This window comes from Suncus etruscus, chromosome 11 (genome assembly GCF_024139225.1).
Source record: "Suncus etruscus isolate mSunEtr1 chromosome 11, mSunEtr1.pri.cur, whole genome shotgun sequence".
Lineage (NCBI taxonomy): Eukaryota > Metazoa > Chordata > Mammalia > Eulipotyphla > Soricidae > Suncus > Suncus etruscus.
The window spans coordinates 39,427,052-39,449,195 of record NC_064858.1 but is presented as its reverse complement, the minus strand read 5'-3'; the positions used below and the strand labels follow the sequence as shown (position 1 = coordinate 39,449,195).

General features: G+C 46.9%; 2 protein-coding genes across 2 annotated transcripts in view; one reads left to right on the top strand and one right to left on the bottom strand.

The window, feature by feature from the left end:
- Positions 1–22,115, top strand: part of TIMP3 (TIMP metallopeptidase inhibitor 3) — a 49,214-nt gene extending 27,099 nt beyond the window's left edge. Inside the window, exons 2-5 of the mRNA XM_049783133.1 lie at positions 12,535–12,617; positions 16,472–16,583; positions 17,107–17,228; positions 18,241–22,115. Of these exons, the coding sequence (XP_049639090.1) occupies positions 12,535–12,617; positions 16,472–16,583; positions 17,107–17,228; positions 18,241–18,438 (515 nt within the window). The 3' untranslated portion in view covers positions 18,439–22,115. The remainder of the gene's footprint in view (positions 1–12,534; positions 12,618–16,471; positions 16,584–17,106; positions 17,229–18,240) is intronic.
- SYN3 (synapsin III) overlaps positions 1–22,144 on the bottom strand; it is a 367,029-nt gene that overhangs the window by 183,927 nt on the left and 160,958 nt on the right. The gene's annotated exons all lie outside the window — the stretch shown is intronic.

The following is a 22,144-nucleotide window of genomic DNA, read 5'->3' as shown; positions in this document are numbered from 1 at the left end:
TGCAGAGTCAGGAGTAAACCTTGAGCATCTTTGGTTGTGATACCAAAATTAATAAAAAAAAAAAAAGATTTCTTGTGAAGACAACTTAGGGAATATGAACAAAGTCTTCAAATATCTTGTCTGATATAAGTCTAAGATGTCAGCCAGTTGGAAAAATGAAGGCCACAGTGGAAGAAGTGGAATATTCTTCTATTCACATTAGAGGAATATCGTTAGAAAATGGCTCAACATGGAGCAGGCTGACTGAGGTCAGTGGTGCTTGCATACTTGTTGGATTAGCCTAGATATGGGGCTACAGGAGAAAATCCACAGGTGCCTATGAGACTTTGATCCCTATTAAAGTGACTGACACCATTATGATCAGTGATGCTAGAACCAGTAGGAATGCAGGGAACTGCCACAACACCACCACCTTCCTGATCTGGCTATGTTTGGTAAAACACTCTTTATTGCTTAGTCTCCAAGGGCTATGGCAATGCAGAGATAATAGATCCCTGACATTGAATGGGGGTGCACTTCTGAGACTGTGCCATGCACAGACAGAAGAAGCACAATGGCATGTAGCCAATGAGTGCCTCATAGTATAGTAGAGGAGGGTGTGGGGACAATGCTGGGCATGCTCAGTGGGGAGTGACTTGCTCTGACTCCCATGTTCTGGGCATGCTCAGGTAGTGCCCACTGTTGATCTCTTGCACTCTGGCTAACAGGATCAGCCAATATGATCTAATCCCATGTAGTCTAGTGTGGTGGCCATTTCTACAGCTGTATTGGGCTCTACCTGAGGCCAGAAATGGCCCCAGGATACCAGAAAGGTATCAATGTTCCTAGAGGGAAGTCACGTTACCTGGTAATGTAACTGAGGATGTGGGGTGAAGGGATGGTGGGGGGGATCTGGTGTCTATTTGAAAAGTGCCAGAACGCTTCTATCCTTATTTTCCCTTCTCCATACATGATACTCACTTTTGTTAATAATGAAGAAATTCTCAGTTGATGGATTGAACTCTAAAGTCTGTTCTTGAGGCCCCTGCATGCTAGAGTATGACCAGGTCTGGGGACCAGGATAGAGGCAAGTGGATTTGGGAAGCTGCACAGCCTGTACAGAGATGTGGGGTCCATATCTGCATAGCTGGTATGGGGCAGTTTTAAGGAGTTCATGGTGTCTGCTTCACGGTAAAGGCTGCAATTGCTTGGGTCAGACTGAGCTGCTTTCTAGCCTGGATCTTCAGGTTCCTTCCTCCTATGATCCGGGACATGATGATTTGTTTCCATACTCTTTGCTAATGTGGTTTCCTTCCTGAAACCTCTTTTTTTTTTTTCTACAATGAAAACTAACCCAGGGCTGGAGCAATTATACAGGAGTTAAGGCACTTGCCTTGCACATGGTTGACTATGGTTCAATCCTGAGCACCAAGATCTAGGAGTAAGTCCTGAATACTGCTTGGTGTAGCCCCCAAACCAAAACATAAACCCAACCTATTGTTCTTCATTATCTCAGGACAGTGGAACTGACTTTGGAAGTTATAGCCAGATAGTGTGGGAGGAAGATAGACTTGAAGGAGGCTGAGGCCTGATAGAACAGACCTCTCCTTGAACCAGGCATAGCTCAAGGGGTTCCTGCCATGTTCCAGGCATGCTGAGGGTTTGGGGATTAAAATGGTAGGCAGCATGGGATTCCATCCCATCAGGATTTAGTGTGTGTGTTAGAGGGAAGAGATTGTGAATGTGATAATACTTCAATGATGCACCAACGTAGACTTTCCAGCTGGGGCTATGCTTGAGTAAGAGAATACTAATCTAGTCTGACATGATCAGAGAAGGCTGCCCAAGGAAGCATCCTTTGAGTCTAGATATGAAGAAGTTGTTAGGTACAGGAGAACAAAAGTGAAGTCAGGCCCATATATGAGAATGCCTAATGTCTTGCTAGGGCAGCCAAGCAGTGTACGGAAAACCTTACTTGTGTTTTCTGCCTCTCTATTCAGTCCAGAGGTTTTTAGGCCAATGGCTAGACTTAATTCTTTTGGGAGGATGTAACCACTTACAGCTTATATGAGTCCTTTTCTGATAATATAGCCATGAAAAGTTCCTTTTTCTCTGTGTTTTCAATGCAGCTTCCATATTGGCTGATAGCCTCATGTTTATTCAATGTGGACTAGTCAAAGTGAGCTTTGCTGCCAGCTCTATGTGAGTTTGATATCACTTTGTGACTCAGACATGTGTCTTATATACTCTAGGCCCTGTTTTCTTTTTTTTTCTTTTTTTTTTTTTTTGGTTTTTGGGTCACACCCGGCGGTGCTCAGGGGTTATTCCTGGCTGTCTGCTCAGAAATAGCTCCTGGCAGGCACAGGGGACCATATGGGACACCGGGATTCAAACCAACCACCTTTGGTTCTGGATCAGCTGCTTGCAAGGCAAACATCGCTGTGCTATCTCTCCGGGCCCCGTTTTCTTTATATGCTCAAGAAAGATCATGCTGCATGTTATTGCATGTTAGTATTAAAACTCAGGTATATGAATTGTAAGGGTATGTCTGCATTGTATCCAACCCAGTGTCTGGCACATAGTGTTTGTTCACTAAATGAATTTACTTTACTCAATGAATAAAAAACTCAAGCATTCAAGGGATAGGTAGCCTTTTTGGCTGGTTTTCCTTACCATAGATCCATCTCTCCTTTAAACTGTCAAAGGTACAAAATGATTTTAGAATTGTCATTACCCTGGCCATTACTCTGGTACTGAGCTAGTGCCACTGACTATCCAGCACAGGTTGACCCCAATATACCTTTTGATAACTCTTGTCCTCCTTCAACTCCCTCAGTATGAATCTCCCTAATATTTCTCTGGGGGATGGAGACCTATTGCTGCAAATCAGCCCCTGAAGAGGTTGACTGATGGAGGGATGGAGGATGAGGTCTTTCCCCTCCAGCTTGGAGCACACATCTGCCACCCTGTCCAGCCGACGGTTCTGAGGTGGAACGGCGGGTAAACAGCTTGCAGACAGTCAGGCTTGTGGAAATATTAGCTTTATTCGGTGGACAATACTGAAGTCCAAAGATTCAGCATAAGTTCCAGCCAAAAGCCTCTCGCCTTCCACAGACCCTTGTTTTTATCCCCCAGAATCAGGTACCACCCAATGGTGGGATCAGATACCACCCAATGGTGGAAGCAGAATCAGGTACCACCCTAGGGTGGGGGCAGAATGCCAGGTCACACCCTAGGGTAGGGCACAATCACCGATCAGGGTAGGGTCAGTAACATAATAATCCCCTAAAATATTTACATACACAACAACCTATAATCTGGCTTTTGTTCTCCATAATGTCATTTCTTCCTGAGTACTTATGCCATAATCTGGGACCCCACCTGGGTTTTGAGATTGTGGGGAGTCCTGAGGGAGGAGAACAAGGGGAACATCCACTTCCTGTCAGACTTGTGAGCTTCTTTCTATTGTTGTTGTTATTATTGTTTTGGGTCACACTGGCTGTGCTTAGGGTTTACTCTTGGCTCTGCACTCAGGAATTAATCTTGGCAGTGTTTGGGGGACCATATGTATTCCGGGAATAGAACCCGGGTCTTCCACTGCAAAGGAAGTGCCATATTCACTGTACTATTGTCCTAATCCACCTGTGAGTTTCTTGTCAGGGCATTTAAAGGGATAGATGGAGCCTTGACAATGAAAACTATCCAAAAGGGAAGATGAACATCCCATGCTCTTGTAAAATCACGCCCTAGAACCACCACTGATCTGCCCCAATCCCTGCCCACAGGGATTGTGGCTTGTCTCTTTGCATGATGGGAGTGGGGGCAGCTTCATGGATAATCTGCAGAAATGCAGAAAGTAAGGAGGGTTCTGGATTCCCTGAGGATTCCAGTCTGAGTTTTATCACTGAGACCCTTGCCTTTCCTAGCAAACAAAATCCCAATGTGCAGGAAGGCAGAATGCTGTCGATGTTGCTGACATGCTGCCAGCTCTTCTGGTCTCACAAGACAACCTGAGTTGGTTTGGGGAGCTCTGAGAAGCCTTGGGCTGCATCATGCTTTTCTGGGCACTGCTTCAAAGGGGCTGTGGTTGAAGACCAGGCTGCTATTCTGGCAGCCTCTTGTGTGTTCAGAGTTTCCCATGGGCCTCTGGGGAGGCTGCTGTACTTGGTGGGGGTAGGGTTCCAAGCACCCTTCATCAGCCAGCCCAAAGGACTGTCAGTTAGTTCAGTCTCTGAGCTGGGTGGAAAGAACTTTCTAGAGTCTGTGGCACCCTGAACTTTAGGCCCTGAGCAGCAAGCAGCTCAGTGTCCGAATGGCATGGGCATGACACAATGGGTACCATCTTATGTGAGAAGGGAGAAATCTGGTCTGGTCTTATTTCTAGGGCTTTTGAATGCTTTGGGTTAAATCTGAGCAATCTTTCTTACTGTCTTCAAAGAGAAGAAGACTGAGAAAGGAATCAATCTGGTGCCCATATAATACTGAAGCACAGGCCTGAAGTATGGGATCATTCCCTAACACAGCACAGGTCTGAGGTACAGACTCACGCCCTGAAAAAGCACAGATCTGAGGTATGGACACAACCTGGGTCTGAGGTACAACTTAGCCCCCCGACACAGCACAGGTCTGCAGCCCAAGAACACACAATACACACTCTTTCTGTATACAGTGAGTGAGTGAATGCATTCATTCCAAGTACTTAGGAGGAACAGTATGAAGGAGTGAAGAGGACAGGAAGAAGAGATAGAGGCATCTCTGACCTCTTGTTTGGTTGGGCTACACTGATAGTAACTCAGGGATTACTCCTGACTGTTCATAGATCACTCTGACAGTGCTTGGCAGACCTTATGCCATAAGCCAGGTCTCAAACTCTCGGCCCGCTGGCCGTTTGTGGCCCTCTGTACAACATTTTGTGGCCCTGCCCTAGAGGAATCTTTTTTGTTTTGTTTTGTTTTAGTTGTTTGGGTCACATACCCCAATGTTCAAGGCTTACTACTGACTTTGTACTCAAGGATCACCTCGACTTTGCCTCCTGCGGCCCCCAGGTAAATTGAGTTTGAGATCCCTGCATGGGATACCAGGGATAGAACCTGGGTTAGCTATGTACAAGGGAACCACCCAATATGTGTCTTATCATTCAAGATCTGGCACCACAAATCTTGTTCCAGAAGCTGAGCCTTGGTTTCTCTGATAAGTGGAGTTTGTGGGCTGCCCTCTTTGACCAAGACAAATCAGGTGGAACCTCCCTGAAATAAGGTCCTTTTGGGATGTGAACCTTGGGTCTTTAGGGATTAGGGCCCACTTTGGCTCTCAGATCACACCTTTATATGCTTACCATCATCCCTACTCTGTCCAAGAGTCTAATTATAAACTCATTTCCTTCTTCCTTTACTGTCCTGCCTCTGTTTCCCTTCTGAGGCCTCCTTCACTCATTGTAGAAGCCTTCTCCTGCAATCAAGGCAGCCTGCCCAAGCCTGGAGATACAGTGTAGCCCCTACTGCCTAGGAACTCAGACAAATGAGCACTAAGGAATTGGTCATTAAGGTAAATGTTTGCAGGAATAAATGAATACCAGCAGAAGACTGGGGTGTGGTGGTATGTCATGGTCTGAGGAAAACATAAGGCTCTGAGGAGGAGGTGCCACCTCAGCTGGACAGTTTTTGTAGGAAGTCACAGCTGTTGGCAGACACCTGAGGAGGAAGTACTCTCATGGAGACTAGGGACATCAGAGGAAGGGTTTGGCAGGGATGGGTGCCAGAGACTATGGAGTGGGCCCCCTATATTGGAGAGCAATGTAGACTTGGATAAGCAATTCAGGATAATCCTGGGGAGGCTACAAGACCAAAGAAAAGTGATGGGGTATGAGAGGGAGAATGTGGGGAAATCATGGGAGGACCTCCCTTCCCATTTCGTGATCAGGCCCGAATCCCACTGCACCAGCCCAGAAACTTTTACTTGGCCGAAGGTGGTTCTCCAGCCCCCCAATCCCCATGGATTGCAGCAGTCAGGTGGACAAGGTTGTTCTCAGACACATGAGATTCCAGTGAAAGGCCAGCACTCCACACCAGGCTTCTATCTCAGGCCTTATCCTCACACACCAGGATACTTGTTCTATCCTTCTGTAGTTTTTAATCTGAGGCCATCATGAAGCCAATGGAGCAAGATGCACATTTTCTTTTTGCTTGTGTCTTCTCTGGGATAATCTCAATGTTTCAGGCAACTTGATGTTTCCTGGGGCTGTGTTTACCTCCCACTCCTCTTCATTTTATACGCAACCAATGCAGGATAGGGTTTGCCTGCCTCTTGATGTGATACTTGAGAAGGGCTTATGCTCACTCCTATTCCCCGTCAGGAGGCTTGAGAGGTACAGGCACCGTCAGGACAGCTTTGCTGATGGGGATCCCCAGAACACAAGGCAGGTCCTGAGAAGCAAGGCTCTGAGATGAGAAGGTTTAATATTCTCTTGCTTTAAATAGCTTTCCCTGAGATGGAAACTTGGGTTAAAATGATTTGCAGCTTTCCAGATTTATTTCCTCAGTGTGTGTGTGTGTGTGTGTGTGTGTGTGTGTGTGTGTGTGTGTGTGTGTGTGTGTGTGTGTGTGTGTGTGTGTGTGTGTGTGTATTTTTAGCTGCATGGGTTCATTTCTTGCCAAAAAGCCCTACTTAAATAAAACCAAGATTAATAATGTTACTTAACGGAAAGTTCTTGGGCACAGACTCTGAGCCAGAGTTCAGAGCCTATCTTGATGGAGAAGCAGTATCTTCACTCGCTTTGGCCTTGGCTCCGACTTCAACCAAAAAGGCCTTTGAAACTGACAGGGCCCCACTTCGAGGAGCAGGAGGATGCAGGAAGAGCTCATTTGGGAGGATTCCTCTGGGGCTCACTCACTGGACACCCCCCTCCCCCCAGTCTCCCTGGCCATCTTCCGGGAAAAATGGTTGGTGGGCCCTGGCCCCAGGGTGACCGTCTCACCCCCAGCTGCTTTCCTCTGCTCCTCCCCTGGGTCCAGGCCAGTTTTCTGCTTCCTCTGGATTCAGATAAAGGGAACTGGGTCTCTGCTCAGGGCTGGACTCAGAACTACATCCGCTGTCACCTCCAGCCAGCTCCCCCATTGCCCGTCCCCCTGCAGTCACCCCAACTCTTTTCTCATCTTGCTCTTTGGTCCTTCTCACTTGGCAGGATAAGTGTGTCTGTCCCTTGTTTCTGGCCCACAGTTCTTAGTTATGGCCCCTTTCTGGGCCTCTGTGTCCCTGAGCCTTGTAGGACCCTCAGGATTACAGCATTGAAGGGGGTGAAAAATGCCCTGACCCATTCTGATTTGAGAAAGCTAAAGTACTGGTCATTTTTCAGAGCTCCCCAGGGGAAAGGGGGTTTCTTTTCTTTTCTTTTCTTTTTTTTTACTTTCTTACTTTTGTGTTTTGGGGTTCACACCCAGTGTTGCTCAGGGCTTACTCCTGGCTCTATGCTCAGGGATTGCTTCTGGTTGGGTTCAGGAGACTTTATGAGAGGCTGAGGGTTGAACAACTCATAGTTCAAATGTGCAAGACAAGCGACTTACACTTCCCCGAGAGTGGGAGAGTGGGGTGGGAAGAGGCAAGTGATTCTAACTGGTGATATTTGGAATGAGTGGGGAGTCCTCCTGGGGGGACTAGGGGCTGCTGGATACCAGTAGGGCTTTGGTGGAGAGGTTGTAATTCTTTGTCATGTGCGTGTATGTATATGTGCTTGTGTGTGCATTGTGTGTGCATATGAACGAGTGAAGGAAAGGGTGGGTATTGGGGGGTGGGCATCGTGGTGCTGGGATGCTTCCTCCAAGGAACCCAGGTGGGGAGGTGCCTTGAGATTAGAAACAATTTTACATGGATACAAATCCCTATGGAAAGGTTCTTAAGCCTCTCACATGGAAGACTTCCTTCTGCAAGTTTCCTTCCACCCTACACTGAGATGTGCCATTTCCCTAAAAGAATAATCTTCACCTGAGTGGGAAAGCGGGGCATGAGATGAATACAGCCACCTCAAGTTTCCCTGAAGACAGAGCAAGAGAGAGCTGGGCAGGAGGCGGTTGGGACCCCCCCTTTTACTAAATGGGAAGAATGCAGTATGTGTTTGTTTAGTTGAGGGATCTTTGATTCCAAATGCAGCTGAGCAGCTGAGCTGGGTCGCTGGGCCCCAGGCAGATCAGCCAGAGGAGGAAGGTCTGGATTTGATTGGAGATGGTTGGTGGGTGGTAGAAGGAAAGGGTGAGAGGCTGCACCCCGCACGGGTGTCTTGTCCCCTTCTGATCTTCTGATAAAAAACAGATGTGCAACTCCTGGGCACACTAGCAAATTTCCTTTGGAAGCTGAATCCATCTTGTCATCAAGATAGTTTTGATTCCAAACCTGGGCTGCTTTTGGTCCCCATTACTTTGAATGGGGGTCTGGAGGGGTAGGCAGCAGCACCCAGTTATACTTCTGGAGGCATGTACCTTGCTTCCCTTTCTTTGCTGCTTCAGAAAACCACACCTCCACTCAATCACCCAAAAAAGGGAAAGATTGGAGGTATTTTTTAATGACTGATTCTAAGCCATTGTCCACATCTGCTGTGCTCAGGATTCACTCCTGGTGGTGCTTAGGGGACTGTATATGGTGCCAGTAATCAAACTTGGGTCAGTTGCATGCAAAGCAAGCACTTACTCTATGTACTATCTCTGGTCCTTCTTGCATGCTTCTTTTCTTTCTTTTCTTTTTTTTTTTTGGGGGGGGGGAGGAGGTCCACACTCAGTGGTGCTCAGAAGTTATTTCTGGCTCTGAGTTCAGGAATCACTCCTGGTATGTTGGGGGACAATAAGGTATGACAGGGATCAAACCCAGATAGGCTGAGTGTAAAGCAATAGCCCCATCCTTTGTATTATCATTCCAGCCCCCTTCTTACATACTTTTAAATAAAAAGGCTTTTACTTAAAAGCCTTTTTAAGTACTTTTTAAGTAAAAAAAGTCAAAGTCTCTTTGACTTTGCTTCTTTCTCAGAGGCTCAGACCCATTTTTCCAGTAGCACAAAAAGCTCCAAGACTAAGATTTGGCTGCATCTCCTCCCCATTTTCCCTCTGCTGTTTTGGGGCCTTGTAGATCATGTAGCCATGAAACTGTTTGATTACATCTTCCCACTAGACTCTATGGATGAGAAAATGCATCCTTATTCTCCCTGTCACCCTGACACTGGTGCTGAACCTGGTGTCCAGTCCGAAACCAATATTCTAGACCCTCAACCAACCAACTCATATTGGTTCAGCTGTTGTGGATGGAGTGAGCAGTATGGAGGGCACTCACAGAAAATGGGATCCAATTCAGCCTACCTGGAATTCTGCTTCTAGGTGCCAAATGCCAGTGTCAGGGGCCTGCTGTCAGCTGCAGTCTGGAAAAAGTCTCCTGTGATTGTTGGCAACCTTGGATCCTGTCTGTTATGGCTCTGGGGCCAGTTAATGCCAACAGGGAAGCCAGATGGTTATGTGGCAAATAAACACATCTCACAGGGGGTGAAACTGGGAGCAATAAGATATTAATGCACAGAGCACAAAGATGACTGGGAGGCAGGCTCTCTATCATGAAAGGACCCAGGGAACTCTATGGGGTGCAGGATAGTAGCTAGTTTCAGTGTTGTTTTGGGATGGGGGGGTACAGTTGTGTGTGCTACCCCAAAGCATCTTGCTTGGTCTGCATAGTCTGCTTTTGGGGATAGGGTGAATAGGTGATGTCAGTACCTGAGATAAGTGTGCTCCAGGCTAAAATTTACCTGGCAGCTCTCTACATGACTGCCCTCCTGATATTTTGCAAGGCTACAGTCTTTTCTTCTCATCTAGTAAGATGTCAAAGGTCAAGGTGGAAGCAACATTAATGATATATAGAAAATACATTATTGATACCATAATGAATACAGCAAAATGGCTAGGCCACCCATTGTTCTCAGTGCTCACACTTCACTCTTTTAGTTTCCTAATGGTTTACCACCCTCCTCCTCCTCACTTATAGAACAGGAAAACAAGACACAGAGAGATGTAGGAACTTTTTTCATGCCACCTAGCTAGGAGACTGAGTTGTGGGAAGATGGCAGATGTGGGCAGAAGTTGCTGGTTTTCCAGTGGAGGAAAGGGTATAGAGGTCTTCACCTGCCCTCATTCTGTCAACACTACTTTCTTATTCAACTGTTCAGAGGAAAAGGTCCCTCTTTTAAGATAAGTCAGGAATGAGTTCAGTCTGCATTGTGGAAGTTTCCAGAAGAACCAGCACCAGGAATCAGGTTTGCATCAGGCTTGCCATAGCTAGCTTCTAACTCAGAAAAGGGTACAGAGAGCTATCTAAAGCCAGCCCTTTGGAGAGGCTGGAGACATGGTGCTGCAAGTAGGGCACTTGCTTTGCACTAGGCTAACTGATTTTTGACATTGTATATGGCCCCCATTAGCATCTCAAGAATGATTCCTGAGCATAAAGTCATGAGTATGCCCTGAGCATTGTCAGTATGGCATCCCAAAACAAAATAAAAAATAAAATAAAATTGGGCCTTTGGCTTCTCTCTCTCCCCAAGACAATGATTCACTCCCTAGTTTACCTCAGGTATAACTATGCGCCAGAAGATGGAGCCACATTGACTTCTTAGGGTCTTAGGTAGACTTAATAGGAAAAGTCCTAACTGATGTGCTCAACCTCATATATCAGCTGTTACAACCTACAGATGAGGGTGAAAGCTGAGGGTTTGGTGCCCAGCACAGGAGGTTGGCTCTGACTAAGGATGATGATTATGATGTCGGGAAGTTAGATGCTGAGTTGGAGTTAGGAACTAGAGGGAGTGGGGCTGGCAGGTGCAGCCTCTTATTTCTTACTACAGACTTGGAAGCAGCTGCCTTCCAATCTGAACAGCTTCCACACAGTTGCTGCTTCTGCCAGTGGGCCCCATGCTGCCATCCTGCCAAGAAGGCTGGCTGGGACCATGGAAGTTGTGGGGGAGTCCTGACTTGAGAGGACTAGGAGAGGAAGAGCATGGATTGTCGGGGAAGCAGAGCAGGGAAAGAGGACGCAGAGTGCATAAAGAAGCTGGTTCCAGAGTCAATACCCTGGGATAGGATGTGCCAGTGTCCAGTGTGTGCATGCACTAATGCGAATGGGACTTCTTTAATGACCATTAGTGGAACACTGACTTATTTATGGAACCTAGAGCACAGTGAAGAGGAAGAAGAGGGAGTTTCACCCATCACTCTTGGTAGTCAGGAGCTCGTGTCTACCTCTTTGTGGGCAGGCATGTGCCCAGGCTCCATGGAGGCTGGAATCTTGGGCCCCTCCAACAAACCCTCCATGCCCCTTGTGAGTGTGAGCTCTTGTTCTTTATCGGGGACTTGGCTCTGATGCTGCAGTGTGGAGAGAATTGTTTCTCTGCCACATCTGAATTCTGTCCCCAATATCTGACCTATTGTGCCCAAGCATGTGATAGATGCAGATGATGACAGCGAAAGCCTTAAGGGCCTGTGAATGAGATGAGGCAGGAGACAAAGCTTTCCCACTCAGAGTCAGTCCCCAGCTCTTTTGTGTCCTTATAACATGGAATCAAGATCTCTCTGTTAGCCCTCACAGGATGAGGAACTGGTGCCTTGTGGCAGAACCTGGTAGTGAAGACATTATGATATCTTTTGTGTGATCTCTGTTCTTACTCTCATCTGGAAGCCAATACTATATACTATAATATATAACACTATATATAGTATAATATAATATATGATATTATATATAATACTATATACTATAAGTCAATACTAGTAGGGAAAACAAAAGGAGATTCCCAAAGCAGAATGGGCTTCCCATGTTGGTCTGTCTCGCCCTCTGCAGATGCTGCCCTGGAAAGTAGCAGTGGAAGTACAGGAGACAGGCACAGACATGAACTCATGGGAACGTTCATAAAAGTATGCACCCACCCATCTATAGCTGATCCTCAGGGTGTCTGCTGTCCTACTGTGGGCAGTAATGGTGTCGAGGGTGATGGTGTTGAGTTGATGACATTTATCTAACACACATGTGGTACAAGGCCCATGGCATGAGGTTAGCACGCCTGATCTTCCCCAACTTCTTGGATATAGCATGTTATGACTGTTATTGCCTCTGTCTCATGCAAATGGAAATGGCACCAGAGGTCAATACTATAATAGTACAGTGAAAGGGCACTTGTTTTGCACACAACTGACCCAGGTTTCACCCTTAGCATTCCACTTGGTCCCTAGAACACTGCCAGGAGTTATTCCTGAGCTCAGAACCAGGAGTAATCCCTGAACATCACTGGATATTAAGTCCTGAGCACAGGCTCCTTGTCTCTCTCTACACATGATCCTTTCGACCTATACTTGCCAGAACCTCTTGGGGTCTAAGTACTAATGCTGAGGATCATGCCAGAGTAACACCTTAGACCAGGGGCCAGGCTGTGGAGCATCAAGGCTCTGTGGGCAGGTCAGAGGTGATGGAAGGCAGAATGGGTCCAGGGAGAGAGTCTGGAGGAGCCCAATTGCTCTGACCATCTCCCTCTTGCTTTTCCCACAGTGATCCGTGCCAAGGTGGTGGGGAAGAAGCTGGTGAAGGAGGGCCCCTTCGGCACTCTGGTCTACACCATCAAACAGATGAAGGTGAGTAGTATGTGCCTGACCCAGGTTTTATTCCTGACTTCCCATATGTTCCCCCAAGCACCACCCAGAAGTGGTTCCAGTGTTACACTAGGAGTTACCCTAGAGCGTTACTGGGTGTAGCCCAAACACTGGGGAAAAGGAAAAAGAGATTGAAGAATAGCAGGAAGAACAGAAAGTGTCTGCTACAGAATTGCATGCAGAGATGTAGAGTGCACCATGAGGTTATCCAATCTAGACAAAGACTTGTGTTTTTGCTTAGCGATTGGAGGCATACTGGTTTTTTACTAGAGAGTACTGGGCAAAGAGAGACCAGGTAGTTTAGAGCTGGAGACATATAAGCTCAGCATTCTAGTACCAACTCTTCCCTGCTCTTACACAGAGGTGAACTAGGCCGGTGGGTTGCTGGCAACTGAGCTGACTTATAGCTTTACAAGGGTGTGAAAGGAAAATCTGTCAGAGGGAGCTGGCTTCTTTGTGTAGGAACAAATATCTTAGAACTTTCAAGAGTCACAGTCCACACACAAATAAGTACACATTATTAGCCTTTAAAAACAGACATCTAGGCTGGAGAGATAGTACAGGGGATTAGGCACTTGACTTGCAATGTAGAAGATCTGAGTTCAGTTTCTGGCACCCCAAATGGTTCCTTAAGCACTGTCAGGAGTGATCCCTGAGCACAAAAAGAACAAAATCCTGAACACCACCAAGTGTGGCTCCCAAACAAAAACAGAACAGCCATCTACTGTTTGAGCTCATTTTATTCAGACACTGACACAGCTGGACTCATAAGCGCAGAGGGCAGCAAGGTGTCACAGATGACAGAGAGGCAGAAATTAGGGACATGTTGGGCAGAGAGTCCAGAGTTTCTATTTGGCAGGATGAAGCACATGATAGGATGGTTAAGTCAAATGTGGTTGGAGACCGGAACTCTACCAGTTGCTCTGAGGTGATAAAGACATTCACTAGCTTGATAGTTTGGTCACTTCTCAGTGTGTACTTGTATCCAACCTCACCTGGATACCTTAATTTAATATCATTTTGTACTAATGAACCTGGTGGTGGGGATCAGCTAACATTAGGTAAAGTTTGGGACCAGTAATCACTACTTTCCCTGAGGTGAGAGGCTGAGGGGAGGACTCATGGGAGCAAGTCCCAGTTCTCTGTGTTGTCACTGTTTTAGTATGTTTTCACTTGGAGTGTGAGCAGATGTGCTTTCTCGGTCATTCAATTCTCAAGGAAAAGATTATGAACTATACACTAAGTTCATGTAAACATGGAGGGACAAAGAGCCTCAGTCACTTTCCCAGTGACACTTAGGTAGCTCTTAGGATTGTCTCCAGCCCTCAACTTTCCCTCAGTCTTCCATCCTCCTCAGCCTGGTGACCTAGATGCAATGAATTTCAACTTCCTTTACAATTCTGAGTTCTCAATTCTCTGAGTTCACTACAAACCTGTGTCAGGCCTCCTATCTTTGACAAACCAATTCCTGGTCTCTAGGACAACAGATGGAAGGATACTTGGAGGATTAATATCTAGGTCAAGATGGGGTTTGTTGCGGAGGGCTGGATAGAGCTTATCTTTTGTTATTTTCAAAATGGCTCCTTAAAGGGAGCAGTGTTTGCCCAATGCTGTCACCTGACTGCCCTGACGGCTGGAAGCCACAGTCAAAGAAAGCTTCCTTCAGCCTCAGCAACCACAGCTAAGCCACACTTATTTAGATCAGTTGATCCCAGGCAGTTGCTAGGATGGACGTTAAAGCAGAGAAGGGATAGGACAGAATGCCAGAGGAATGGATGGGGGCTCCCCATTGTGGATATGAAATTTCCTGGGTACATATTGGATTGAAATATTTGTCAAGGATCTAGAAGCCTCTGCATTTGTGGTCATCTATGAACATAGGAGTGGGACTGTTGGTAAGTTGCTATCAAGGCTGTACAGGATGGCACATTTAGTCCTCTTTCACTATTTCACTTCAGTTTAAGCCATCATCCATTATTGGGGGTAGGGGTTGTGCTACTGCAGATCAATTGGTGGCTCCTCCTAACCCTCTTAATTGTACACAGGGAAGAATGTGGACACAGGTATTCATCTGCTCAATCCTAGAGAAAGAGCCTTGATAGCCTGAAGTCAGGGGATTGTCAAAAAAAGGGGGGGGTTGTCCTTCCTCTGAGCATGCCCACTGTGGATCAGGCCACCCCATGGCCTTCTCATTAGCATATTCTATCCCCATTCCTGGGCTTGATGCTCTGCTCTGTGTTAAGATGAAGAAAAAAGAGTCAGTACTTGCACAAGCTAGTTTAGTCTGGTTTCTCCTACCCAGTTGCTTCTCCATTACATGCATCTGCCTTTCTAGATATGCTGCCCTATAACATGTAGCTGAGCCTTTCGAGTCGAGGAACACAAAGTAATGGGCTTTTGCGGGTAAGATAGGGGTACTGGTGGGGATACTGAATACACGTCCTATTCTGGTGGCTGTACTGCTCCTGAGCTGCTCCTTGCAGTTTCTGCTCTTGGCTTGGGGATCTCTCTCCCAGGCTATTGTTAATGATTCCATTCACTGTAACTGTTCCCCTGGAGCAGAACTGAGCCCCTAAAAAGGCTCATTCTTTGGAGGGATTGTTTGCCTTCAGCAGGTTCATAGAATTAAGAAAGGAGGCTCGTATGGTAAATTGCAACCATCTGCACTGATGGTCAACCACATTGAAAGCAGTGCTCCCCTCAAATCCCACTTCTCCATCAAGCCAAACACTCTCAGACTCTGTAGATACAATAGGCCCCATGTGACCCCGAGGTCCTCCTCTAGCCAGCTAGTCGCCACTGGAAAGAGACAAACACAAGCTCATTAGATTGAAGGATGAGACTCCAGGGAGCTGATGTCTGGCATTTTATTAATCGCCAGAAGCAAAGGAATAACTTGTGCCAGAAACTGTAGTGAGACTCTGTCCTATTGAACCCCTTGAGAGAAGCTCAGAGACCACCAGAGCTTATTCAGAGCCTATTTGTACTAAGGATCCGGGTAGGGGCAGCTTGGGAGCCCTCATGTAGAGGAGCCACAAGTAGCACTGGTCAGCCTTAGAGCCTCCTGGGCACATGACTGCAGGAACCCTTAGCTACCACCACCCAGATTTCTGCTGGGAATCTGTCCTTTGCCCCCGCATTAGAGACTGTGTCCCTGGTCTCTAGCCACAGGCCCTAGTAGCAACCACCCTCTGCCTCCCAGTTGTGACACAGTCAAAATGGTCTCTAACCTGAGGTGGGGGTACAGGTGGCTGCAATAAACTGAGGAAGGCTGTATTCAAATATAGTATAGAGGAAAAATTACAGGGCAGTTTCACCTGGTTCTCCTCTTAATGATGAAACACACACAGATATGTCCCATTGAACATTTAAGGATTCTGGGTCCCATTTCCAGTGCTTTGGGCTAGTAGAATGTAATGGTCTGGACAGCATGGAAGATGGAAACACTTGGTTGAAGCTGATAGCTTCCTACCAGTTCTGTGTCTGACCCTCAGGGCAGGGTGTCTTTGTGGCCCCTTCTGGGATTTGATGAGGGTGCAGACTTAAGCAGGAAAAACGTTGGTATAGGGGCAACAGATTGGCTCACCAATATTCTTTGAGGGAGTCCTCATAAGTGATGGCACGTACCTGGAAAGTACCTAGGAAATTGTGGTGAGAAGCAGGGATGTGTCATTGGCTGAATAGTTTCCTTGAAGAAGGAGGCAGGCCTGGCTGAGACAAGGAGTCCTCATGAAGATGAAAGCACTGAGATGAGGGTGTTTGATCAGAGAAACCAGATCCACAGCACGTGCTATTCTGTTTTCTGAGCCCCAACCTGAACTTTCTTTTGCCCACAGATGTACCGAGGCTTCACCAAGATGCCCCATGTGCAGTACATTCACACTGAAGCATCAGAGAGTCTCTGTGGCCTAAAGCTGGAGGTGAACAAGTACCAGTACCTGATCACAGGTAAAAGCCTCGGGCTCTGAGGGTGGGGAAGGAGAGGTTGCCCAGACTGTGGCTGTTTGCCAACAGGATAGGCTGTTTGCCCTTGGGCTACCCTCTAGCTACTTCTGTCATCTTTGCTCTGAGTCAAGAGGAGGCAATAATAATGTCTGTTCCTCTCACTCCCCTGGGCTCTTTTGGCAGATGGAGTCAGCCATCTTAGAAAATCACCCACCTCTAGGCCGTTGGGTCATGAAAGAAGAAAACCTCAGACTTAAATGCCCTTCTGAGGGGAGAGAAACCTGTCATGTCGGCATGTTTCCTGGGTTCATTTCCCCTCTCAGCTTCATTTTCCATCTTTGCCACGCTGGGCTGCAGTGTCTGAGAAAAGGCACTGAAATACAGTTCTGACTGGCAGGGGACATAGCACATTGTATTTGGACTGGCTGGGTGCTTTTTGCCTGAGCCATGTGTGAAACTATGTATGTGGAACTATGCGTGGAGCCATGTGGCCATGTGTGGAACCAAGCCCCTCTCTGTTTCTAAGGCCGCATCTATGACGGGAAGGTATACACTGGCCTGTGCAACTTCGTCGAGAGATGGGACCGGCTCACACTCTCACAGCGCAAGGGGCTGAACTATCGCTACCATCTGGGTTGTAACTGCAAGGTAAGATGGGAGGGTGGTGATGGGAGTAAGGAGTGCAGGGTTTTCCCACCTCTGAACTGAGCAGTGAAGGGGAAAGAGAGTTCTTTCTGCCTCTATGCAGATTTAGGGGCACAAGGCAGTTAGGAGGAGCCCTGCTAAGCCATCTTCAGTGAACTTTATGGAACCTGGTCATTGGGCAGTCCTGCTGGAGCTTAGAAGACCACTCTTCAGCCAGGCCCTGCCCATTGACTACACACAAAGCCCAGGCCCTCAAACTTCCCCTGGTGTATAGCTGGGTTATGATCTCACTTAATCTCACCCACTCCTGTGCATTTAGTGTGACTCTTAGCCCCATTTTGTTGATGAGGAAGTCAAGGCAGAGGGAGAGTAAAGAGCATGGTATTCCCCAGCTCACAAAGTCCTGGCTTCCAGCCCAGCATAAGCTTGATCGCCAAACTGGAGCTTTCTATTATGCTTTTGGATTTCCTGGTTCCTGCAAAACAGCTGACAACACTCACCCTTGCTTGCTACAGTTTAAGAGGGGGGAATAGTCTTTCCAAGATTAAAGTCCAGATGTATGACCAGTCACTTTATCTCTCTGAGCCTCTATTACTTTTGTAAAGAGGCTTCTAAACAGTGCTCAGGAGATCCAATTCCCAGGTCTGCTGGTTCAGCACAAGGGTCCTAGGATGCCATGGTACCTGGACCCTGCAGTGTTAAGGACCCTGACACCTGGTGATTCTCAGAGGACCATGAGAATTATACCCTGGTATGCCTGGCATCTTTCCCAACAACTTCATTATCCCCCAGATCTTTATTATCTGTCTGAGGGTGATCAAAGCTGCATTGAGAAGTAAACTGGACAATATAGAAGCAGCAGGGCCCAGCAGGGCTCAGTGTTCTTACAGTCTAAATTATTCACTACAAGTATATCCCCTTAAGGGGCTGATGTGACTAGTCCCAGCCTTTGGCCAGCATCAGCCTGGGCCACCCTTGCCAACCCCACCCATTTTTGGCTTCTGTCTCATTGCAGATCAAATCCTGCTACTATCTGCCATGCTTTGTGACTTCCAAGAATGAATGTCTCTGGACCGACATGCTGTCCAATTTCGGCTTCCCCGGCTACCAGTCCAAACACTACGCCTGCATCCGGCAGAAGGGCGGCTACTGCAGCTGGTACCGAGGATGGGCCCCCCCAGACAAAAGCACCATCAATGCCACTGACCCCTGAGCACCAGACCCCATCCTGCCTCACTTCCCTCCCTTCCTGCTGAGCTTCCCTCGGACACTAACTCTTCCCAGATGATGACAATGAAATTAGTGCCTGTTTCCTTGCAAATTTCGCACTTCGAACACTTAAAGAAAAGTCTGTGCTGTCAATATGGAGTTGATTTGGGATCACCCTCCTGGCCCTTTATGACCCCTTCTTTTTGGTTTGCACACCCACCCATTTCCACCTGGGAATTTGTGGTGGCAGACCAGAAAGAATGAGGGATATACTTTCCTCTTCTTCGTGATAATATAATCTCTATTTTTTTAGGAAAACAAAAATTGAAAAACCGTCCCTTCCCTTTGGGTATTATTAATACCTACCCTATCTTCTCCTTCCCCATCTCACCATTTCCCAGAACCTCCTCCTGTTTTTTTTTCTTCCACTCCTCTCTTCCTCCCAGCACATAAAGGACATAGACAATGAAGGTGCTGGAAGGCCACTGTTTCAGGGTCAGTCCAGAGGAGTTGGAAAATCAAGGCAAGGTGTGCAGAGGATCAGAAACACCGAGGAGATGCTACTGCATGTTCCCACCTGACTGTATCTGTCTGTGTCTGTTTGCAAGAGGAAGGGAAGAAAAGGAGAAGCTGTAAAGGAGGATCTGAAATGAGGTGGCACACACAATTCCCCAGGCTAGTGATGCTTGGGTTGATCAGAAATTTTTGAGTCTGGAGCAAAGCATCCAGACCAGTGGAACTTTCTTAGTCAGTAAAGACTTAAACATCTGCCTGAGGTCAGTTGGCAAGTTGCTAGATTAGCATCTTTCCTCACCCCACTGCTTAGCACATTTCCCCCTGGAAAACTCTGGGGGATTTGGCCAGGGACTTGTCTTCATGTAAATTGGAAAAAAACCACCCATCACCATTTACCATCCACCATTCACCAATATAGCCAAGTAGATTTGGATAGAGACTATTTCCAGAGTAGCATTTAGTTCACCTAGGAGGGTGTGTCTTTATATACATTTGCATATACCTACACGGGGAATAAGTTAATTATTTTTTACAGGACACAGAATTCTGTTCAATGCTGTTAAATATGCCAATAGTTTAATCTCTTCTATTTTGTTGTCGTTGCTTGTTGGAAGAAAATGATGACATTCCAAGTTGATCTTATTTTTTTTCCCTTTTAATCAGAATTTGAAATTATGATCACCCTTAGCTGGGGGGGGGGTGTCTTCTGCCCTTTTCTTATTCTCCTAATTCATCTTTGGGGCCTTCATTGATTGGGCCTTACTGAATTGGCTTAGATATGAAATATCTTGGCTTAGAAGTAGTGGTAGAGGAGCAGCTGGCCTCCTTCCCCCAGTTCACCAAAGGGTGAATAAACCCCACCTATTGATGCTCTGAGTTATAGAATTAAATCTAGGGGAGGGATCCCTGGAGGAAACCTGACTGCCATCAGCTAGCAGAAGCATTTTGTTGTGAATGTGGGTTTTAATTTTTTTCTGGTGGGGAATGGAACTGAGACAATAATATAAATTCCCTGAGTCCATAAGATTATTTTGTTTCCAGTTGACTGTGAGATGATTTGAGTAGATGAGAAGGCCTCTTCTACAGAGTCGGGGCTGGCAGGAAAGTGGCACTGAACATGATGGCTCGCCTTTTTTCAGATTCTGGGTCTTTATCCTCTGTTACCATTTGTATCTTCAGTTCATTCCATTTTAGGCAACAGAGCTGCCAATTGAGACAGGACAGAAAAAAATAAAAGCAGCAGCAGACGATGCATTGCAGTGCCTTGCACACACACATTCATACATCTATACACACATACATACACACACACACACACACACACACACACACACACACATAGGCCTAGGCAGAGGGTGGGCAGAGTCCTGGAAAAGGCAGAACAGACAGCAGGTCTCCTTGGGGTGGATCTTGTTACCTTGGAGTCCTGGCATTAGCCAGGTGGGAGCCCAGTGGCCTGACCACCCGTGGGGCAGTATGAAACCAAGCTATTGTGATGGATGGTCTGGTGGTCTCTGAGGGAAGAGCCTTAGGCTTGATGTGAGATTTTCTTTCTTTTAATCTCTAAATCTTGCAAAGTGGAGCCCCTGACCCAACCCCCACAAGTGCCCTCCTGCCACTAGACATCACCATCTCCCTCTTGGGGCTCTTGGCCACTCTTCATCCCCTTGGGGTCATTGCCTCTCACAGGTGGAGGGACTTAGGGTCAGGCCTGTGTGTGAGCTGCCTCTTGCGACCTGCAGAGTGGGAAAGTGGGGAGAACTTCTGTCCCATGCTCCTGGTTCTGGCAAGGAGAACAGTAGGTCCTGTGCAGAGAAAAGTCCTTGGGAAAAGTGATGCTGTCAGAGGGCGGTTTTGAGCTTTCTATAAGCTATAGCTTTGTTTATTTCACCTGTTCACTTACTGTATAATTTAAAGTCATTTATGTAGCCGAGGCACTTCCGTATTTCAATCATATTGTGAATGTTTTATTTTGCTAAATCTTGTGTCATGTGTAGCTGTTCAATGTGTACATTGTGCTTAAGTGAAAACAACAACAACAACAACAACAACAACATGAAACCCCATGCCACCATTTTCCTGAATCAAATTCTACTGTGGAATGGAGGGTGATGCACTTCTACTGTGCAGGCAGCAGCTAGACTGGCAAATGGGAAATGAGGAGGAGCCAACCCGGAGCCTCTCCAGGCTCCTCCTCCAGTGGCACCACCCACCTCCACCCACTTGCTGGAGCCAGAAGGAGGAGAGTAAAGAAAGCAAGTGTCTGGCAAGTTGTTGGGCCTGGTCACTCATAGCTCTTTTTCTGTCTAATGCCTTTGCCCGCCCAACTGGGCAGCTATGGTTTCCTCTAAACAACCAGGGCCATGGGATTTTGGGGCCTCCTCAACATTTTGAGGGTGTCTCCTTTGGGCCTCTCTCTTGCTTTTCAAGCAAGGAAAGAGCACACTTGGGCTCTTTGCTTCTTTGGCCAGGATGCCCCGAGGCTGTAGGTGATTCTGTTTCCTTTTTCCAGCCTCAGATTTACATGTTAGCGGCAGAGCTGAGCCCCTGAGCACCATTTTTTACCCCATGGTTCTTGAACAACTAAAGAACATGGTGCTGGAGGCAGTTCCGGAGACACTGTCCTTCCCTGGCCCAGCCCTTTATCTTGGACTTGATGATCACCAATGTGCATCTTAACCCTGAGCAGACAGCCAGGTCTGGATCCTGGCTACCGAAAATGAAAACATGACTAAAAGCATTTTATAAAACATGAACAACTTTCATCATCTCCAGGCAAAAACCAAACAAAATGGGAGCAGGTAGAGGGACCAGACAGAGTGTCTCCCCACTGGCTTTTGGGAGCAGGGGTGTGGGGAAGAATTTGGAAATGGTTCCTGCTCTGAGTGAAGGTGTTTCACACCCTCCCAGGCCCCTGTTCATCCCCTTGGCCAGTCTGCTGTCCTTACACCCAGAAGTGATGGAGAGAAACCAACCAGAGAAAACCCTATCTGGAAGGAATGTATTTGTTGCTAAATTTTGTAGCACTGTTTACAGTTTTCCTCCATGTTATTTATGAATTTTATATTCCGTGAATGTATATTGTCTTGTAATGTTGCATAATGTTCACTTTTTATAGTGTGTCCTTTATTCTAAACAGTAAAGTGGTTTTATTTCTATCACACATATGCGGCCTCTCACCTCCTTGTGTCCTG